Raw genomic sequence first — 22771 nt, 5'->3', positions numbered from 1 at the left:
ATAAGATAATTGTAAGATTTTTAATGGATTTGTTCCAAATTGATATAGATGAGTAGTCTACTTGTAATTATGAAGGATAAACATATAATTATGAAAAATATTAAAAATGTATACATCATTAAGTAGTTCTTTATTATGATTTAGACATCATAAGATAAAATTATTAAAAAATATTAAATAAATAATTTTTAATCTTCAATAAAGTTGATAATCTATAAACTAAATTTAATTTCTTTTATAATTAATTTTTTTATTCATTATTTACAAAAATAAATTTAAAATATAAAATTAAATATCTTTGAAATTCACATATTTAAAAATATTTATATTAATTATTATCAATTATACTTTTGATTATATTTAAAATTTTTATTCATTATTTAAAAAAATGAAATTAAAATAAATTTAAAATATAAAACAAAATATCTTTGAAATTCACATATTTAAAAATATTTATATTAATAATTAATTTAAAATTACAATTGTTTAATTCCATTCCAACAAAAATACGTGATCTGTTTCTTCGACTAGCCCGTAATGCACCGATAATGATGATATAAGTTGATTAATTCTGAAGGGATTTGACTAAACTATCCACTATAACTACTATATGGTAATTGATAAGACAGCTACCAGGTGATTCAACCTCAGCCAAACACTATTTCTAAAATGAATACAAGTCGGCCAAAACCACCTGCAGCATTTAAAATACGAATATGGCGGAAAATCCTTTCAATGACGTGGAAGAGTCAGCTTAAAAGTAAATCAAATAAGGCAGCCTTGTAAATTTCAATAATAATGTGCTGAAGCTTTCCTTCCGTGACGTAACCAGTAAACAGCCCCCCAAAAATGAAATCTAAAGGTGCGTGCGTCTTAAAACCACTGTAAATGTCGAGGCTTTTGTAGGCATTCGAAATAATTGCCATTTTATATTCTGTGAATATCCTGCGAGCTGTCGGTAATGAGTCCATTATTAATGTGGCCCAAAACTTTTGCTTTCTCTTAAATGCTTAAGTTTTGTTGGCTTGCCATTCGGCCGCGACCGCGAGATCCAAAGATCTGTCCTGCCCCTGTGTTTCTACGGAATTTGTCAATAGCAATTTTTTCTGTAAAGGTATGTTTACCTTTTTCAATTAATAAAAGTTGTTTTTGGAATAGCCGTGGAAAAATCAATAATGTAGATTTTATTTTGCTTAGGAGGGTTAAAGATTTACGGCTACTTTGATTCAGTCAAATTTCAATTTCAATTTTTGAAAAAAAAAAGTAAATTTTCACTACTTGTTGTATTTATCCAAAATATTCGGCCGTCAAAATCTCCCTTTGAAAAAATACTGTGTATGAGAACGAATCGGAGTTCTTCACTGCTCAATTGTTTCCAGAATTTCTGCGAACGAGTGATTTCGCAATGTTCTCTTATTTTAACTTGTATATCAAAAAACAACGGGTGTTTCAATTGTTCATTTAGACATTTAATTTTGGATGTTGAAAATTCATTGCGAATGCCATTGAATCGGAGGTTTTTTAATGCGTTCTCTGTAATAGTTTTATTTCTACCCATATTTCGTTTAATATAAGTAACATTTTGCTCTGTTAATGTTCTTTTAAGGCACAACTACAAATTGGAAATAACCGGTCGTTACTTTTCCATTTGGGTCTTTAGTTTAAGAAAGAGTTGAAAAACTGCTCCTTATAATGGCAAATCCGAGTCATTTTTACAGTTGCTCTGTTATGTTCTAAGTTTCAGTTAAAATATGTGGTTTATCATATTGTGTCTTTCTATGCGGTTTTAACCTGAAATTCAAGATTAACGCGCCTCTTAATCTTCAGCTTAATAATTGTTTTACTTGTCTTCTTTGATTGGTGAAAACAACACTAGCAGCCTGCTCCTTAGGAAAGCTGACCCATAGTGCCATGCATTGATGAGTGAATCTATGCCATGGAGATTACTATCTCTACCAGCAAAAATACGCTTTAAGTCACTTTTGTTTGGATTTAAAGCTCGACCCTTCGTTTGCTGCCGTTACATCTCCCGTGGATGAGAAGAGGGAAGGGTTGTGGTCACTTTGTATTCCTCACGTCTTGCATATATGAGTATGGTGAATGCTTAGTTTAATGTATGAAGAAATGAGTATGTTTTAGAGAAACTGAACTGTATTATCCTGTTTTGCTGCAATTAACTAATACGAGAAGAAACATGCTTTCAATTTGGTGAACCATGTAAATTTTTTTGTTGCTGTTTGTGTTCTAATATCTCTGTTTTTACTTTTTGTCTGGTGTTATATATTCTTTTATATGCCCTGTTTATTTAATTGTAACAATTGGTATTAGAGCATTGAATAGAGTTTAGGAAAACCACTGTCAAACAAGAGGAAATGGAGGGCGCATAAATTGAGAATTGAAAAATTTTCAGGTCTTCAGAATGTGAAAGTTTTAGTTATAAGCTCTGTTAACCTAAACAGATCTTTTGATCGCGTTGAAGGAATACTGAAAAAACCAGCTGAAATGTAGGATGAAGACTAAGAAAAATTGGATTGGAAGGCAATGGCTACAATTATTCGATCATTCTCCAGCAACATCTTGTTTATAGAGAAAATGGCGAAAGGATTATAAGATTGTTTATTAGACATGTATGAGACGGTCTCTGCATCCAACAAGGTATTTCTGATGAAGAAATTGTACAATTTGAAAATGTAGGAAGACAGTAATGTTTCAAATCATTTAAACGAATTCAACACTTTGATTAGTCAATTAATTTCAGTAAGCATCAATTTAGATAATGGTATTGTTGACGTGTATTTTGTACACAATCATACACAGAATAAAATACCTAAAGGCATCTTATCCTCTCTTGAGAAAATAGTCTCTAACTGCTGAAGATTTGCGTAAAGGATCAATTAGGTAGACTCCAAGGTTCTTTTAGTGGGGTCTCCACGTGTGGACAAGCTCCAGTGGTATGATGTGATTTGCTGGAATCACAAGGGGACTTACATTGAACTTCCGATCTGCTTTGCTGGACACAGGCTCTTACTAACTTAGATTAAAAAAATGGAAAAAGGATAGAGGGCGAAGAGAGGATCTATTCCTAATGCTAAGAATGTAGGAGCAATGATTTGATTTTTGATGAAACTCTAACTAGGTCTTGTTTTGACATCAATGGAACATCTACACAAGACTAGTGCGATCTTCTATGGGAAGCTTTATGATGTTCAAATCATCACCGCAGGCATAGATACCATCCAAGTTGATGCATATCAATGAAGAGGCAACAAATTGAAATTGAGCTTAGGCTGAATGATTCCAGTTGACTACGCAAGGCAAGTCTGCAATCAACAAACTGCTAGTAGTATGGATGTACGAATTCCACCATCAATCAATCACATTTCCTCCATTCATCTAATCATCTACCATCTAAGATTGAAGACTTCAACAAGAAACCATGCAAATTGCAAGAAAACGACATATTTCACCATTGCTTCAATGAAAATGGAGTTTGTTTACAATCAATGGCAACAATTTCTTGCCTTGTCCTCCTATTCTACTCTAATTGCTACTCTATCAACTATATTCTAACTCTTCCAACTATTTACATGCTATCTCTAACTTATTGCTAATTATTCTTTACAAATGAAATGTTTGGGCTTATATAGTGCCCACAATACAATTTGATGGCTTAGATCAATTCAAGATCAATGGCCAAGATTCAACAATGAAAAACCCTAATTAGGGTTTGTTACAACCATTACATAACATTTAATGTTTGACCAATGACAAAATTGTATTGCTTGGACACATGTCCCTTTTAGAAAAATCGACCAATGGATAGCCGGGGTAGGTACATCGGAGTTTGTGCCACCTTCCATGAGTTAAGTACATTGAATCTGGACATGCTGAGATGGACTTCACTGATTGGAGAAATGATGACTAGGACGCCACCTCATCTGACACTTGAAGCTTGCTAGATATTCAATTTGATGTCGTTGAGAGGCTATCTTTAATTAACTCTTGTTCTAACTCCTTTTGTCCTTGATGTGCAGGATGACGATGTACCTCGCCTTGGAACGCTGGATTGAAAGAGGTCGCCCATGTCTTGGCTTGATCGTCCTGGCGAAGACCGTCCTTGATCCGGCTTGATTTTCCTTGAAGAGACCTCCATTTGACGCCTACACAACATTTCAAAATTAGTAACATGATTTTGCAATACATAACATAAATTAGAGAGCAATTTTTAGGAAACTTAATGATAAGTCCTTTATTAATCATTTCCTAAAAAAGACTGAGCTAAGGAAAAACAAAATTTCAAAATTAAGGCAATGACAATCAAAATTTGAAATTAAAACAAGAGATCTTGCCATACCTTACTTGAGAGCTTAACTCTAAAATGCAAAATGAATAAAATTCGCCTAGGCAAAATTGAGGTATAAATAGTCTTCAATGTTATCTCCTCAAAAGATCAATTTCGCCACCTTTGGATTTCAACGTGATCTTCAAGTCTTGCCTCTTTGACAATTCGCTCAAATGGATCTTCAAGTTCGCCTTAACAAATCCTCCTAGTCTCGCACCTTTGACGTGGTCTTCAATCCTTGACAAATTCGCTCCAACGAAGTCTCCAAGATATCGCACCACCTTTATTAGTAAACTCCAAATCGCACTTCTCCCTTGTCTTCCTTAATTCGCATGTAGAAGGATAAAATGATGATGTGAAAATGAAATCTTCCACTCCCCATATATAGCGCTTGGATTGCATTTATCCCTTAGGCCGACTTGAGGATATAAAACAATTTTTTAAATGATTTTTAAATGATTTAGCAAGGCCGACCTCCCTTTGTAGCGCTTCAAATTCGATTTTTATTAATTAATTAATTAATTATTAATGCCTTACGTTTTTAATTTGCAAATTTCGATTTTTAATAAAGGCAAAATAATTAATAAAAGATCAACGCCACATTAAATGCCAAATTAAATAGGATTTTCAATTTTTTATCGAACTTAGCATTTAAGGAAAATTTGAATTGCTTATTTGGCGCCAAAACTATGAAAATGAGAGGGACGTACCTCATCGCCCTGGTCCCTTGGAGAGGGACAGGAGCGATCCATGATTTTGTCTTGATTTTTGCATTTTTCACGTTCAACTCCTTCATCTCCACGTTCAACATTAATCATCATGATGAGCTCTTCGAATTTGATTGCCTTGCATGCGTTCATGAGTGTCTTTGGATGTTCATCGCCCTGGTCCTTGTCCAAAGGACAGGAGCGATCTTCAAATTTCCACGTTCAATATGCATCCTTTTATCTTCGATCTTCATTGTGATGTCCTCCAAACGTCGTCCCTTGCCTCGCTTAACCTCACCTTGCTTTGATCTTGAAGGAATATGAGTGCTCTTGATAGGATCGCCCTGGTCCTTGTCCAAAGGACAGGAGCGATGTGAGCTTTTTACCTTGATTAGCAATGTTTGGACGTTCAAAACTCTTGTATGTTATCTTCAAACGATGCCTTAGACCTTGCATTACCTTATGAAATCTTGTTCTTACGTAAATCTTGCACAAAATGACCAATGCATCTAACATCGCCCTGGTCCCTTGGAGAGGGACAGGAGCGATCTATGTCCTAGGATGCGAATTTCATCATTGTGACGACCTTTTAATGTTTGTGCTTGCTAAAGACGCCTTGAAATGTCCCTCGCCACCTTGTCTTGACTTGGATCGACCTTGAACTTGCATAGGAAGTAACATCACCATTGTATCGCCCTGGTCCCTTGGAGAGGGACAGGAGCGAATTTGACCCTCTAGGCAAAACTTCATCATCTCATTGTTTTTGATCAAGTCTGGATGCTCTATCATGCTCATTTCGTCCTTCACCATGCCTTTGATGTCTCGATTCGTCCAAACAAGGTCAGGAATGGCCTAACTAAGCATTTTCGCTCTGGTCCCTTGGTGAGGGACACGAGCGATTCGCCTTGGTCCCTTGGAGAGGGACAGGAGCGCTTTTCGCTCTGGACCCTTGGAGAAGGACACGAGCGAAATTTGACTTTTCGCACTCTCGATCAGGGCAATTTTAATGGAATATAACATTTAAGTATAAGTGACATTTCCTTCTATGTTTCTTCTTTCTTATACTTTAAGTTATATTCCATATATACTTTCAGGATGTTTGAGAGTGGTTTCAGACCTCCAGGAGTTATATTGCAAAATCTAGTTTTTGGAGGTTTTTTTAGTTTCCAGACTTAGTCAAATTCCAGGATCAGGACATTCCAGACTTAGCCAAATTTCAGGATCAGGGCCTCACTCAAGCCGGACTTGCCACCCTATTGATTTCCCCGACAGCGCTTCAGGTTATATTCATTTGATAAAATGTACCTCTTTGGACCTTTTCACATCGTCAAGACGTTAAAATCTTGCAAGGACAAAGCAAAATTGGATTTGTAGCTCCGGTCCTTCACTGAGGGACAGGAGCGATTTTTCCCTTGGAGGCATTTCTGTGCTCATGAAAATCTTCAATTTATATTCAATGGAAAGATCTCGCCTTTCTCCATCACTTCCAATTCGTAATTCATCTTGACCCTGCAGGAATAGTAAAATATTTGAAAACGAGCTCCCGTCCTTCACTGAGGGACAGGAGCGATTTTGCTCCTACAGGCCAAAATAACATGATTTTACACATTTTAACACTTCACAAGGCGAAAACAAATCATTTGAGATGCCTAGGATCAAAAATAAAAAAAGTCAAAATTTGGTCAAAAATATTCAATTGGACAAAAATTCACATTTCATCTTCAACACTTAGACAAATTTAAGCTCTGCCTCAACATTCCAATTGAAAATTAGACCATTCTGGCGAATTCATTTCATTCAAAATTTGCATTCTAGAAAAGGAAACTCAAAAGCCCTCAAAAACGACTGGATTTTGGTCCGAAAAGACGGTAATTAGAACCCTAAGGCTTGACCCTAAATCCAGACAACTAACAAACTAACAAAACCCTAGAAAAAGCAAAGCGAAAACGAACAAAACGAGCAAAAAACATGGGTCCCCATTTGCAATGGGGCGATGTGTGAAAACGTCACAACAGGTATCAAGGCTATCTTCTTGTTATGTTCTTTACATGATAGCCGAGAAGGAGTTGTTATGGTTATTAGCAACTTGTTATCTGATAAGAAGGGAAGTGTACTAAAATTCAATCATGTTATTGGGATTCTTCTTAATGAGGACATGAGAAGGAAAAATCAAGGTACCTTATCGGGAGTTGCTTTGGTAACTGGCAACAGAGGGAGATCACAAGAATGAGGGAAGAATAATCATAGAAGAAGATCAAGGCCCAACAGAAGATCAAAATCTACAGGCAAAAATATGAATTGCTGGTATTATGGTGAAGGCCACATGAATAGAAATTTTTGGTCATTCAAAAAGGCTGAAAACATCAAAAGAAAATGAGGCAAATGCGGTTTATGAAGAAGATGCAGGTACTCTTGTTTTGTCTATAGGAGAAGCCACAACAAATGTTTGGGTGCTTGACTTAAGAGCTTCTAAAAGATGTTAAGAAACGTCCCTCAAAAGAAATTTGATTTCAGTTGGGCAATTGGATGCTCAAGGATGTGGTACTACTTTTGAGTCAAGTGCGTGGAATGTGACAAAAAGGAGTTTTGGTGATTGCCAGAGGAAACAAATCTGGTACTTTGTATGTGCTAGAGGGTTAAACAGAAGTGGGAGCTACAATAGTAGTTGCATACAATAGTTAAGAGCTTTGGCATAAAAGGCTTGGTCATATGAGCAAGGAAGGTCTTGAGATCTTGCACAAGAAGAATCAACTTCCAGGTTTGAAATTGGTAGCTTTGGAGCTATGCTAGCATTGCCTATATGGCAAGTAAAAGAGAACAAAATTCTCTACCAAGAAACATGAGAAGACGTCAAGACCGTTGTAGTTAGTGCATTTAGATGTCTTTGGCTCCTCTAAGGTACTATCTGTTGGTGGGTCAAATTATTTTTTACTTTTTTAGATGATTGCACTAAGAAGGTTTGGGGTTATATGTTTAAAAAGAAGTCTGAAGTTTTTGGTATGTAAAGTTAAATGTTTAAAATTTGACAATGGAGATGAGTAATGTTCAAAATAATCTGATGAATATTGTATAGAGAATGATATTCAAAGAATTAAGATAGTTCCTCTTACAACACAAGAAAATGGTGCAGTAGAAGTGCTATTTTGGAAAGAATGCACAGTATGGTTTCAAATGCTGGATTAGGAAAACAGTTTTTGGGCCAAGGCTGTAAATACAACAATATACTTGATCACCAGAGGTCCATCCTCTTGTTTAGATTTTGGAGTTTTAGAAGAGATGTGTTTGGGTAAGAAGATTTCTTATGATCATCTACGAGTGCTTGGGTGTGAAGCTTTTGTTCATATCCCACAAGAAAAAAGATTAAAGCTTGATGTGAAGTCTAAAAGGTGTATCTTTGTTGGATATGGAGATGAAAAATATGGTTATAGGCTGTGGGATCTGTTACCAAATAATTCACATAAAGTAGAGACGCGATCTTCAATGAAAAGGTAATGGCAAATTTACAAGAACAAGGCATATCAACCAAGGAGTATGTTCCATTAGACGATATTACAAATGATAGTATGTGTTCAAACAAAATGAGTTTGCAAATCAGCCATAAGTATAATCACTATTTCATCCCCTAAATTTCCACGACAATGAAGAGCAAGATCATCTCATTAGTACTCATGGGGAGGGTACTCCACTAGAATTGATTCCTCAGTTTTGAAGGTCCAGGATGGAGCACAGGCCTTCAACAAAATATAAGGATTCCATTCAATGTTTGTTGCTTTCCAATTAAGCTAAACATGTTATATTTGAAGAAGCATGTGAAGATAAAGACAACAAACAGAGAATGGATGCTATGAGAGAAGAGATGGGATCTTTGATGACCAATCACACATGCGATTTAGTGTCTTTTCCATCTAACAAAAAAGCATATGGGTATATAGGTTGAAAGAAGAAGATGCTGGGAAGAAGAGATATAGGGCTAGATTATTGGTCAAAGGTCATGATCAGTAGAAAGGTATTTTCTACATATATTTTTTCATTGGTTGTGAAAATGACCTTTTTTGGACACTTTGGTCAAGCAGCTGTTTATGATCTCCACAGTTGATTTCAAGGAATAGTTGTACATGAAACAACTAGAAAACTTTGAGGAAGAAGGTAAAGAGGATTTGGTTTGTAGATTGGATTGGAGTTTGTGTGGCTTGAAACAAGATCCAAGTCAATATTATTTAAAATTTGGTTCATTTATTGCTGAGCAAAATTTTAGTAGATGTGTGTTGGCAAGATATAGGGCTGTGAGACACCACAAATTTCATTTGGGTCATTTCCAGACCCATATATCCATTATATACCACTTAAATAGCCTTAAAACACCTATAATATGCCTAAACAAGCTATAAACGAGTAAAATATCATAAAATATAAGGCAAATTTGTGGGAATAAGATAATTAAGTGTTATTATAAAAGGATGTGATGGAAAGGCATTATGAAAAAGCCTAAAGAGGCTTTATATAGAGAGAAAGTGGGAGATATGAGTGTAATGTGTGTGGAATAATATGAAGTAAATATATGTGACAATAGGGAAGTGTGAAATATATATGTGATATATGTATATATGGATGAAGCATGATGAATAAATTATAATATATTTGTAAGACACTAAAGTATATGAATATATGATGTTATAGACGTGTATATATAAACGGATGTAATTTATTATAAATTGGTTTATACTTATTGCATATCTATGTTCTCCCTTTTATTGCATCACACCAAGGTTTACTACATATAATAGAATATTAAACCTTAGCCTTTGGTCAAGGTTTTTCTATCGACATTGGTTTCGCTGCAGGTCCTTGGTTGTTGTTGCATAAGGAGGGAGATTATAGCAAAGAAAAAATAATTATTAAAAATTTCAGAAGTGAATTTTGAATTTTTTTCTAGTAATTATTAATCAATGGAAAAGACTGAAGATAGAAAATGAGGGTTCAAGGCATGTGAGAGATGTTTTCAAAGAAGAATTGATGATAGTTAAAAGGTGTAGTTTAGAATTTATAGAAAGGATAAAGGAGTTAGAAAAGGAGAAACACGAATAATTATGTGAAAATAATAATCTTGATCAAGAATTGAAGGAAGAGAAATTAGACAATGAAGAACTAAAAGAAGGGTCAAATTTGCTTATTGAGTTGGCTAAAAAGATGATAGAAGATGTGAAAAAGGAAATAAGTTTAGAGAAGGATTATGTATTAAAATTGAATGAAGAGAATAATCAGTTGGATCAATTGCTTACAACATGTCAAAAGGAAAATCAATGGCCATGGTCTAAGCTTGCACTATGTAATGCCTTATGTGATTCAAATGATTTATTTTATTCATTTGATGAATCACTTGATAAATGTGATATGGCTAAAATTTATTTTGATACAAAGTGTAAGGATGGAGATAATTATGATTTTGAATCTACTACAAGTATTGATAGTTGGGATGATAATGACAAAGGATGTTCTTCAAAGAATGTTGGTTTTAAGAGGATGGAAATACTAGAGTTTATAAGGACAATTTATAAAGAGCCTATTGAACGAAGTGTGAGCGTAAATAATGAAATGCCTAGAAATGGAAAAGAAGACGATGCTACAAGTACAATAAGTATTAAAGAATCTATTCTAGAAATGCAATGCTCTTATTGTCATAGGAAAGCACATAGAAAAGAAATGTGTTGGGATCTTCATCCTTGTAGTATTTGTGGACTAAAGGACCATTTTGAAAAAATGTGTTTGAATAAAAAGTGGAAGAAGCAATGTATACAAATGAACTGTGGATGGATTCATGGAACTAAGTGAAAAATGATAACATATATGTTTACAAGGTTGTACAAGAATAATTATTCAAAAAATGATAACAACCAAGAAATATTTAAATATTTGAGTAGAAGTAGAGTGTGCCAAGGTGGGTGTTGCTAAGTGCACCAAGGGGGGTGTTGCTGAAAGGAAGTAAAGAATAAGGGTAAAGATTAAAATGGAAACATGTCACAAAATAAAGAGGGTTGCTATCGAGGAAGAAACATGACAATAAAGGCATTCATAAAGGATACATGTGACTTTACTAGTTGTCTTGAGGACAAGACAACGTTTTAGGCTTGGGGAGAATGTTGGCAATATATAGTGTTGTGTGGCACCACAAATGTCATTTGGGTCATTTTTAGACCCATAGATTTAATATATACCAATTAAATAGCTTTAAAACATCTCTAATATGCCTAAATAAGCTATATTATAGAACATAAGACAAAGGATATGATGGAAAGCAATTATGAAAAGGCATAAAGAGGCTATATATAGAGGGAAAAGTGGGAGATAAGAGTGTGGAATTATGTGGAAACGTGTGTGAAATGATATGAAGTAAATATATGCGAGAATAAGGAAGTGTGAAATATATATGTGATATAGGTATATATGGATGAAGCATGATGAAATAATTATAAGACATGTAAGACATAAATATACATGAATATATGATGTCATGGATGTATATATATATTGATGTATGTGCTTTATCATAAATTGGTTTATAGTAATTGCATATCTATGTTCTCCCTTTCTATTGCATCACACCAAGGTTTACTACATATAACAAAATACTAAAACCTTAGACTCCAGTCAAGGTTTTTCTGTCAATGATGTAATCTGACCATTGTGTGTATTACAAGACTTAGGAGAATGGTGAATTTGTAGTGTTGATTATATGCTAGTGTCAAGAACTAGCATGGCTATAGTTAGCCAACTAAAACAACAATTGGATAAGAAATTTTAAATGAAGGATTTGTGTGTTGCAAAGCAAATCTTTGGAATGAAAATCATTAGAGATAGGAAGAAGGATATATGCTTATTAGAGGAAAAAATATATATATTTTATTTGAATATCGATTATGTTGGAGTAATTAGGATACTTTATCTAATTATTTAATTAATCAGGTCATTTGATTACTTTTTCACTTAAGCTAAACTTGGGTGCTTTTTTATTTAATTAGGTTAAGAATAGCTTAAGTTGTCTCATTCATTATGATTGTGACACTTTGCATAGGTTAATTTAATCTTGCATTAGGGTTTTGCATCTAGGGTTATATTCATCCTTTTATAAGGATTTATTCATTCATTGTAATCATATTCTTTTGTGCAATCAATACAAAATTTTTAAGTTGTTGAGCATATTGTTTTCTCTTGATCTCTCTTGTGTGACAAGTGTTTTGCTTGTAGATGTTTTTTGGCTCTTATGGTTGTGTCATCAACTTCTACATGGTATCAGAGCACATCCGTTAAGTTCTTGTCTATATTCTTGAGGGATTCAACTTTGAGTGATTTTTTTGTGCACATTGGGCTTAAACGAAGGTTGCCATCGCATTCATAGTGTCCCATAACCCTAAGATCAATTGTCACTTCGTCAAAATCCTAGCAGTTGAATTTTTTGTGTCAATTTGGTTGAGGGCACAAAAATCAAGGCAAAATCTAAGGGTTAGAAATTTTTTGGGGCTTTGGGGTAAAATCGACCTCATCATTGTGCTTAGAAGGCCCAAAAATCCTAAGATTTGATTGCCAAATTGTCAAAATTTGGCAAAGTTGATTTTCGGGCAAAATTTTTTAGTTGTACGGATTCATTAGTCCATACAACCCGCATCAGCGTTCATCAATGCTCAATTTTTTATTTGCAGGTTTTGTAATTTTTTTTGCAAGGATTGAATTTGTTTAAAAACAAAAAATGGCTTTCTTAATAGACTTGCATTTAACCTGCGCATTGCAGGGTACGACACTGTCTTTGCTTGTAGCAGTTTTTTATTTTTTCGATGACACCTTGTGTTGACTCTGCTTCCCATCTGATGACAATCCAAATTTGGTGGTGGTTTTTAATCCCAGTAGTGGTGTTTATTTTTTAATTGGCGATGCTTATTCACCTATTGACTCTTTTTCCCAACGTCTTAATTTTAGCTCTTTGCTTCATCATTTTATTCCACCATAGATACTTTGGGTGTTGAATTATCTATGCCTTCATTTGAGGTGTTTTGTGAGTGCCTCACACAAGAACAAGCCACGCTGTCACAACTTGATTCAGTTTTTGGTTCCAAATATCAAGCCTTGGTTGCTTAGCTTCCTACACCTATAGGGAAGCAAAAGAAGAAGAAGCAAAAGAATAGAGGTTCACAGTCTACACAGCTAGCTTCAAAGTCTCATGCACATGATTCAGATTCTTCCACTTCTTCCAAGAGATCTTCATCCAGGAAGGACAAGCCTATGATGAGCATCAATGTTATGCAACGTAGATTGATGAGCTGATAGATCTTCCTTGGAAGAATCATATTCGACCGCCTTCATCTAGTGCATCCTCTTCTACCACTTTAGGTCTTGCCAATTTTGGGTCAACTTATATGGAATGTGGTGAGAAGCAAATGAGAGGCCATGCTCCCTTTACATTGACACATCTTTAGTCCTCCAGGTGGCTTCTTGATTTAGGAGCCTCTCATCACATGGCATCATTTGAGGGTATGTTCTCTTCTTTTGAGCATTGTGCATTTCCACAGATTTTGATGGGTAATAACACTTACATGAGTGTCACTAGGAGTGTTTCTATTGAGGTTGAGGGTGGCACACTGAATAATATTCTTTGTGTCCATTATCTTCCAACCTCCTATCCAGTTACTAGATTACTCATTGTGGAACACGAAAGATAGTTGAGTTCACCCCTGATTTAGTGCTCATCAGGGATCTTCACAATAGAGACCTTAATGTAGTTAGCAATGTTGATCATGCATCACGGTTATATGAGTTCTCACATTTTGCTCCCATTGAGCATGCATTTCCATTGATTGGTCTAGTCTCTCGTGCATTGAGAATGGATCAGATATTTGAGAAGTTAGGTCACTTGAACCTATGTGTACTTCAGTCATCCACAGTGGTTCCTGAGACTTGTGTTGTACCTCCTCCACTTCTTGCTTCTTTAGAGTTGAGTTGAGTTCAGCAAGTTGATTGTTTGCTTCTAGTTTCAACAAAGTGGGACGAGTACTTGCCAAATGTTGCAGAATTGTTTGATACATCACACATTCCAGACATTGGTGACGTGATTGAGGATCTTCCACTCCTCTTTGATGACATATTGTGCATTCATGTCGTCCCATCTTCAGTGCCTTCAAAGGTTGTTCATTAGTGTTCTGTAATGTCCCCTTTTCTAGGTGACATGAGATGAGCAGGGGTTGACCTACCATTCGAGTTCCCGTAGGTCAATGACATGGTTAGGGGACTCATTCTGAGGGTCATGGAGCTTTACAGGGGCTCTGTGAGCCGTTTTGGATCTATGGAAATATTTTAATATATTTAAATATTTCCTAAGTTAGCGATTAAATAAATTAAAATAAGGCTATGTATATAGCCATTTCGGAGTAATAAGGGGTTTTTGGCTTCATCTGGTTTGATATGCCTATGTGTTATAGCTTGTTGGAAAAGTCTTGAACTTTGCTACATGATTCTCACCTCCCTGAGTCTTTTTGGATGCTTGAATCTATTTATTCGCAATAAAGTGATATTTTTCTATAGTTTGACGCCATAATTGGGAAAGTGTCACTTTAATTATAAAGCGCAAGCTTTATTATTCTTTAGGGTTCGACTTGCAAAGGGAAAGGAGTTATAAGGAGATGAAAACCTAACTGATGGCATCTTTGATCATTTTGAAACTTGCAAATTTGGGAATTGCTCTGGAAGAGTGATTTTGGTCTGGGATGTGTTGACGTGTATTTTGTACACAATCATACACAGAATAAAATACCTAAAGGCATCTTATCCTCTCTTGAATAAAGTCGCTAACTGCTGAAGATTTGCAAGAAGGATCAGTTAGGATGACTCCAATGTTCTGGTTAGTAGGGTCTCTACGTGTGGATAAGCACCAGTGGTCGTTGTGATTTGCTGTGTCCTCAAGGGGCCTTACGTTACCGAAGATTTTGCTAAACTAAACAAGCTTTTTAAAGAAAAATGACAAAAGAGTAGGGTTTGCAAGAGGTCTAATCTAGTCTAACCCTAAGAATGACTTCATGTGGACAAGACTTGGCAAGATTCTACCAACTTCAATTTCGCCATAAAATAACAACTCAATTGAAATTGATGCGATCTTCTAAGGCAACAAATGATTTTTCAATGCATCAAAGATCAAAGACACTACCACGAAGGTACATATCCAAGATACAATAATGACTGAAGGTTAAGTGATTCAAGTATCTCCAGTTGACCACGCAAGGCGTTCCTACAATCAGCAAGAAGCTAGTGGTTTGGAAAGCGAATCCTACCAAAGATCAAGTCTCACACTTTGTACTTCGAATTAACACACTACTTTGATTGAGAATGATTCAAGTAAATTGAACAACCATGAAGATAACCAAGAAAGTTGCAACAAAACACCATAACTTCAATATTTCATTGATTTCAAAGTCATCATGTACAACAATTGTTTGAATCCCTTTCCTCAAAACTCAATCTTGCTACAAAAGTAAATTGCTTCTAAACTCTAATCTCTCTAATACATCAAACTCTCTGATATCTAACTATTACAAAATGAAATGAAATGAGGGTATAAATAGCATCCTCAATTACAATGAATGGTCCAGATTGAAAGCAGATCAACGGTCAAGATCATGACACCTAAACCCTAATTAGGGTTTGTTACAAATGGCCTCCTTTTACTGAACAATATTAAATGCATAGCCAAATATTAAATTTGGCACAAAAACCTAGGAGACAGAAACCAATGACAATTAAGATGCCATGTCATCTATAACAACCTCTCATCTAGAATCTTATTCCCTTTCCAATGCTCCTTTTTAGCATATGCAATGAATCTTGATACGATTCCTTCGATCTCAGCAATTGGAATCTCGGGAAGATTCTTCATTCTTTCTTCCAAGTGGATGACCTGATCAAATGCATCTAGAAGAGCTGCGTCCCATGTAAACTCAAGTTCCTTAGTCCTTTCAATCAGGAGCATGGTAGCAAACATCTGATCATGTTGCTCGTCTGTGATATTAGCGTCCTTGCAAAAGATGACCTTGATTCTATCCTCCAATTCCTGCAAATCTACCTCTGTCTCGACTTCGATCCTCCTGCCAAGAATGGTACGTAGTACCTCAAATACTCTGTCCTGGATCGGATTGATCACCTCCTCAACATGGCTACATCTAGTACTAATGTCCTCAAAGAGAACACTCTTCATCTGGAGTAAGGTTGACCACTGAAGCAAACTGTGAGGTCCTCCATCCATGATCTTTTCCTGCGCTAAGACCTTCCTCGATGTTTGTCTGATTACTTTCAAGACAGGAATGATAACATCTCTGGTATGAGCAAAAGCGGCTACTGTTATCATCAAGTTGTAGATTATCTCAAGAACCTGGATAGCCCTATGAATAGTCTTCATCATCCTTGTTACAAATTCTATGGCAACTGTATGAGATTTGTCCATCCAAGTACTCATACGCTGGACCATACTCCTGAATCTCTCTGCCTCATTAATTGATTGAAGGGGAAGTGCCTGCACTGGTGATCTTGCTGGATCCTGACGTCCCAAAGGTTCATTGAGATGACTGAAATATGTCCTCCATGCACCGACCTCTCTTTCAAGCTTCCTATTTTTCTCCATTTCTTCCCTAAGCTTGTCTTTCAATGCCTCAAATGAATCGGTGGCATCATCTAGCGTCTGCTCGGCTGTGGATGGTCCTAGCTCAAATGTCTCTATATCATATTCCTCTGCCAGGATCTCCCCTTCATACTTGTCCACTACCGGTGTAGCTATCTGTAATTTTCTGGATCCAGTCTCATCTCTAATCATCTTGGACATCTTGGTAGCTTTTCTCTTTTCTGTCACTTCTTGAGAACGTCCAACAAGGCTTTTCAAATCAATTACATCGTCCTCGTCTTCTATTACGATCACCTTAGTTAATCTTTCCTTCAACCAATCTGGGATGGCCGATCTTGTCTCTTTAACCTGAATTTCCTTATGCAATACTTCTTCTTCTCTAGGAGGAGATGTTATTTCGTTATCTTCTCTATCTTCATTTAGCTCATAATCTTGGAGAGATCCATCTGGTGACCCTTGCGGTGCTTGTCCTTCTTCCTGCCTATCATTCTGTACCATCGACTCCATAGATTCTTCCACTTGAAGTGTCCTCTTCTCTGGTCTAGAAGATGTACCGGATGAACGATCTCGATTGGCCCCTTGCTTCTTCTTGGAAGATTCCCTCTTTTCAGGTCTCTCTTTCCTCTTCGAACCTCTTGGATGGAGATTGCCTTCACTTGCACTTCGAAGGTTACCTTCACTTGTATTTCTGGGATTAGGATTGCCTTCGCTTACACTAGCTCCACCTTCGGCTGGTTTCTCTTCCAAAGTGAAAGTCATAGCTATGCCTTGCTCTCTCAACTTCTGATGCTGTACGTCAACCCATCTGCGAGTACAAGACAAGACTGGAGCCATCAAAGCATCTAGATCCACGACCTCGGGCTCATTCCAATCTAACCTCACTGATTTGCTTTCTCGATCATAGGATGATTGGAGATGTCTGCCATTGTCCTGAGCTTGGTCGGCCACTCTGTAAATCCTGCATTTCCTGATGAAATCCAAAGGCAATCTAGAATGCATCTTTCTCTTCACTTCAAGATCATCTAAGAGATTCATCATAAAATCTTCTATTTGGTACTCATGCTTAAATTTTCTACCAACTGTTTCCTCTAAATGTCCGTGTGGATCAAAGCTTTCTCTCAAGGCAAAGGATGAAAAAGAATACAAAGCTAACTCCTTCTCTGCGTCATCCATGGCTAAAGCATTAGGACATACCTCAACTGAATTGCCTAATATGATAGGTACCGGAACTCCATTCCCATGTCTGTGTCTGAACGCCTTCGCATATGCTGCCAACTGTCTTGTTACTTCAAGTAACACAATTCTGTCTGTCGGATATCTCGGCAACATGTATGGAGGTGAAGGACATCCATGTACTCTAATATAAGTAAATTTCGGAAACTGGATAAACCAAGCACCGTACCTCTTCACTAGTTCCTGTGCATCTTGAGATAATCTGTTGTGAATCCCACCTTGCAACGTCCTTGTGATGTTCATCGTGAAGGTATCATTAACTAACTTGTAGTTGCTTCCTGGCGGATGATGCAAGTGGACATAGGAATCACAAACTCTGACCTCGCCGGGTCCTCTTCCAATCACTCCTCTGTGAGGTAGTCCTGCGTACTCAAAGCTCCTGATCAAGGCATATATGACGTATGCACTCATGTAGAAGGATTTGGTAGCCTTGAGTCTCCTCAACTGTACGTCCAAGCAATGGCTAATCATCCTAGCCCAATGAATTGTTCCTTTTCCTTGAACGATCACCTGGATAAAGTAGAACATCCACTTCTCAAAGTAGAAGGCCTGAGGGGCTCCTGTGACTCGGTTGAGCATTGTGATCAAATCTCTGTACTCCTCCTGGAAATCAATCCTGTGCGGTGTGTTCGGGATCTTGCTCAGGCGAGGACGACTCTTGAGTAACCAGTTCTTGTTGATGATGCTTAGACAAGCATCTGGATCATCTTCGTACATTGACCTGGCTCCTTCTATGCTCTTGTATATCATGTCTCTGTGCTCTGGAAGATGAAAAGCTTCACTTATAGCTTCCTCTGAAAGATATGCCAAAGTGTTTCCCTCGTTAGACACGATCGTTCTGGACTGAGGATCATAATGACGAGCACACTCGATCATCAACTCATGGCACTGAACTGCTGGAGGGAAGCCGGCTGCCTTAATGATGCCACTCTCGATTATCCTCCGGGCGACAAGTGATGGCTTGCCAATGTAAGGGACCTCTCGAAACTTCTTCGTGCTGAAGTTGCCCAAGTTGGTATCTCCAATGTTGCTCCATTTAGACACAATCTTGGTCTCCACTTCTTCGGTCTTTTGATCTTCCTTCATGAGAGCTGGACGACTGGTGGATGCTCCCGCCTTCGAGGTCGCCATACCTACACAACATTTCATAATAAGTACTAGATTTTGCAATGCATAACATAGATTAGATTAATTTTAGGAAACCTCATGATAAGTCCTTGAATTATCATTTCCTAAAAAGGATTGAGCTACTAGAATTCAAAATTTCAAAATTCAAAATTTGAAGCTATGACGATCAACAAAATTCAAAATTAAAACAAGGGATCCATATCGCCATACCTCACTTGAGAGCTAACTCTAGAATGCAAAACAAATAGATTCGCCTAGGCAAAATTAACGTTAGAAGCCTTCAACGTGATCTCTCTCAAGTTAGCAACTTCGCCACCTTTGGGGATGTCTTTGACGTGATCTTCAATGTCCTTGGCAAGTTCGCTCAAATGGAAACTAAGGTTCGCACCTCCTTTGATGATACTTCGCACCACCTTTGGATAGAAACTCGCACCTTGAACACAATTCGCACTTCTCCTTTGTATTCTCCAAATCGCATATAAGAGATGATAAATGATGATGTGAAAATGAAATCTTTCACCTCCCTTTATAAGCGCTCACCCTTACAATTACCTTAAGGCCGACTTGGTAATTAAAAGCAAATTTTAAACAAATTTAAAGGCCGACTTTTGTAAAATAAATCCAAGCGCTCCAATTTATTATTTAAAATAGTAATTAATTAATAAATGCCATCGTTTTTTAATTAATAAACTCGATTTTTAAAAGGCAAAAATTAATTAATTAATGTTTTAGCGCAATTTTTTAAATGCTATTTAATTAAATTTTCAAATTTATCGATTTTTAGCATTTAAAATAAATTCAAAAAATATTTGTTAGCGCCAAAATTTGAAGGTGGAAAAGTACAAACCTTATCGCTCTGGTCCCTGACTGAGGGACAGGAGCGAATTACCATTTTGATCTTGATTCTTGTGCTTTCGACGTTCAAAATCTCCATCTTTACGTTGAAACTGGCGTATTTGCAAGGGATTTCGAACTTGAGTGACTTGACTTTGTAAATGAATGCCTCCTGAGGTGATATCGCCCTGGTCCGTTGGAGCGGGACAGGAGCGATCTAGGTGTTTTCTCCTTGATCTTGCTTGTTCGATCACCAATCTTTATCATAAGGCAAACAAGAACTTTGTTTCTTCATTCCACCTTTACTTCACTTGGTTTTTACAAGGCACTTTGATGCTTAAATAGATTATCGCCCTGGTCCCTTGGTGAGGGACAGGAGCGATGTTGTCTCCTTGGCTCAATTGATCACCTTTTTGACGTTTGATTTCTTTGCATATCATCTCCTTAAGCCACCTTAGATACTTTGCAACCTCGCAAAACCTTGACTTGGCATGAATTTTGAAGGATTTGAGTGATATGGTAAATATCGCCCTGGTCCCTGGCTGACGGACAGGAGCGAATTACCATTTTGATCTTGATTCTTGTGCTTTCGACGTTCAAAATCTCCATCTTTACGTTGAAACTGGCGTATTTGCAAGGGATTTCGAACTTGAGTGACTTGACTTTGTAAATGAATGCCTCCTGAGGTGATATCGCCCTGGTCCCTTGGAGAGGGACAGGAGTGAATTTGGATATATAATGAAAATTTTCCATCATCTTAACTTGTAATTGTCTTCAAAGTGCAAAACGATGTTCCTCACTCCCCTTCGAATATTCAAAATGTGGATAGCAATCCAAATTTGGCCTCATTTGAACACTTTCGCTCTGGTCCCTGCCTGAGGGACAGGAGCGAATTGGGACATTTGGTGTAATTCTTTCAATATTGGCGACCTTTGATACTTCGTTCTTCATTGAGACGCTTCAAAACGTCCTTGCCACCTTTCACCTTGACTTGGAGTGGTTTGAACTTGGAGGAAAGGCAATATAACTAACATATCGCCCTGGTCCCTGGTTGAGGGACAGGAGCGAATTTGGATTTGTAGGCTCCATCACACTTTGCCAACTTCTAATTTTATCTTCAACGGTCTTGTAATGCATCCTTTCATTCATCCATGGCTTGGAATTCATTCAAACTTGGCAGGAAATTGACCTAAGGCAAAAATCGCTCTGGTCCCTTGGTGAGGGATAGGAGCGCCTAGGCCAATTTGGAGTTCATTAGGTGTCTTGCAATCTTCAATATGTCTTCAACGAATCCGTTACACCGTCTTTGCTTGCCTCAAACCTAAAACTTGCTTGCTTTTTACCCAAAACATGCCTCATGATGAATTTCGCTCTGGTCCCTGGGAGAGGGACGGGAGCTAAACTGAACTTCGCCCTGGTCCCTGGTTGAGGGACAGGAGCGATTTTACATTTTTGGTTCATTTTCCTTCACGAAGGCACTCCAAGTTATATTTAGCTGATAAAACATATCTCCCTTGATCTCTTCAAATCGTCAAGTTGTTGAAATCTTGCAAAGACAAGGCAATGTTTGATTTTAAGCTTCGGTCCTTCACTGAGGGACAGGAGCGATTTTTACTCCTGGGGCATTTCCGTGCTCATGAAATTCTTCAAATTATATTCAACGGAAAGATCATGCCTCCCTTTACTACTTCCAATCGAAAAATCATCTTGATCCTGCAGAGACAGTAGGATTTTTGAAAACGAGCTCCGGTCCTTCACTGAGGGATAGGAGCGATTTTGCTCCTACAGGCCAAAATATCAAGATTTCACAAGTTTAATCACTTCACAGGACAAAAACAAGTCATTTCCAATGCCCAGGATCAAATATAAAAAAAAAACTCAAAATTTGATCAAAATTACTCAATTGGACAAAATTCACAATTTCATCATCAACACTTAGACAAATTTAGACTTTGCATTCAAAATTCCAATTGAGAATAGACCAACTCACTTAGCCTCTGGCAAATTCACTTTATTCAAAATTTGCATCCTACGAGAGGAAGCTCAAAAAGCTCTCAAGACTGACTGGACTCTGGCCTAAAAACACAGAAACGAAACCCTAAGGCTTGACCCTAATCAAGACAACTGACAAACTACCAAAACCCTAAAAGCAAAGCGAAAGGCGAGCGAAAAACGAGCAAAAAGAGGGGGTCCCCATTTCAAATGGGGCGATGTGTGAAATGGTCACAACAGGATGCAAACCCCAGGTCTGAGCTTGCTGGGACGTAGCCCTCAACAGAAGTTGACAGTGGATTTATCCAGGATTGCACAGAGATTGTCACAGGTAGAAGACACATCTTCTTGGCCTGAAGACTCAGTGTGCATATTGGGGGTTTCAATAGGGCGGCTGGTCTATTTCAGCTGGCACGTGATTTGCAGCAGCTTCCACGCCTCCTTTGCAACCACACCTTGTTTGTATGTTGGCTTGAAGGGTTGTATTCAACTTATTTGGTCTTCCTTGTTCGTTGCCAGTAATATTCCTCCATCTGGCATCAATCCAGTTTGAGAACAACTCCAAATAAATGTATGGATTCTTGCTGAATACAAAACTAGGTTATTTGCCTGGTATGATTTGCAGTATTTTCAGACTGCTTAAGCTTTCTTACATATGAACATTGTTTACTGTTTATTTCATAGTTGTTGCTATTTATCACATACTTTACTTATAACCTCAAAACCCAAAAAGAAACAATCCCTTTTTGCAACTTCTGTCTATTCTATAAGATCACCGGAAAATTACAAAAATATAGTATGTTTAATTAAGAATTTACAGCAGCAATAGCAAAAGGATTCATTTGAGATCTTTCAGTGGTATCAGAGCATAATCCTGCCAGCCTG

General features: G+C 37.1%; 1 protein-coding gene across 4 annotated transcripts in view; it reads left to right on the top strand.

Annotated features, from left to right (window-relative positions):
• The first annotated feature begins 640 nt into the window (after nucleotides 1–640).
• LOC131049495 (probable ADP-ribosylation factor GTPase-activating protein AGD13) overlaps nucleotides 641–22771 on the top strand; it is a 185094-nt gene continuing 162963 nt past the window's right edge. Inside the window, exons 1-2 of one of the 4 annotated variants that reach the window (XM_059213825.1) lie at nucleotides 641–862; nucleotides 1016–1114. In XM_059213825.1, coding sequence (XP_059069808.1) covers nucleotides 850–862; nucleotides 1016–1114 — 112 coding nt within the window. In that variant the 5' untranslated portion in view covers nucleotides 641–849. Of the gene's footprint in view, nucleotides 1115–22771 lie in introns of all 4 variants that reach the window. The other 3 variants (XM_059213826.1, XM_057983560.2, XM_057983559.2) reach the window with 3 other exon arrangements.

This window comes from Cryptomeria japonica, chromosome 11, assembly GCF_030272615.1.
Source record: "Cryptomeria japonica chromosome 11, Sugi_1.0, whole genome shotgun sequence".
Classification (NCBI taxonomy): Eukaryota; Viridiplantae; Streptophyta; class Pinopsida; order Cupressales; family Cupressaceae; genus Cryptomeria; species Cryptomeria japonica.
This window is presented reverse-complemented; position numbering and strand designations above follow the sequence as displayed.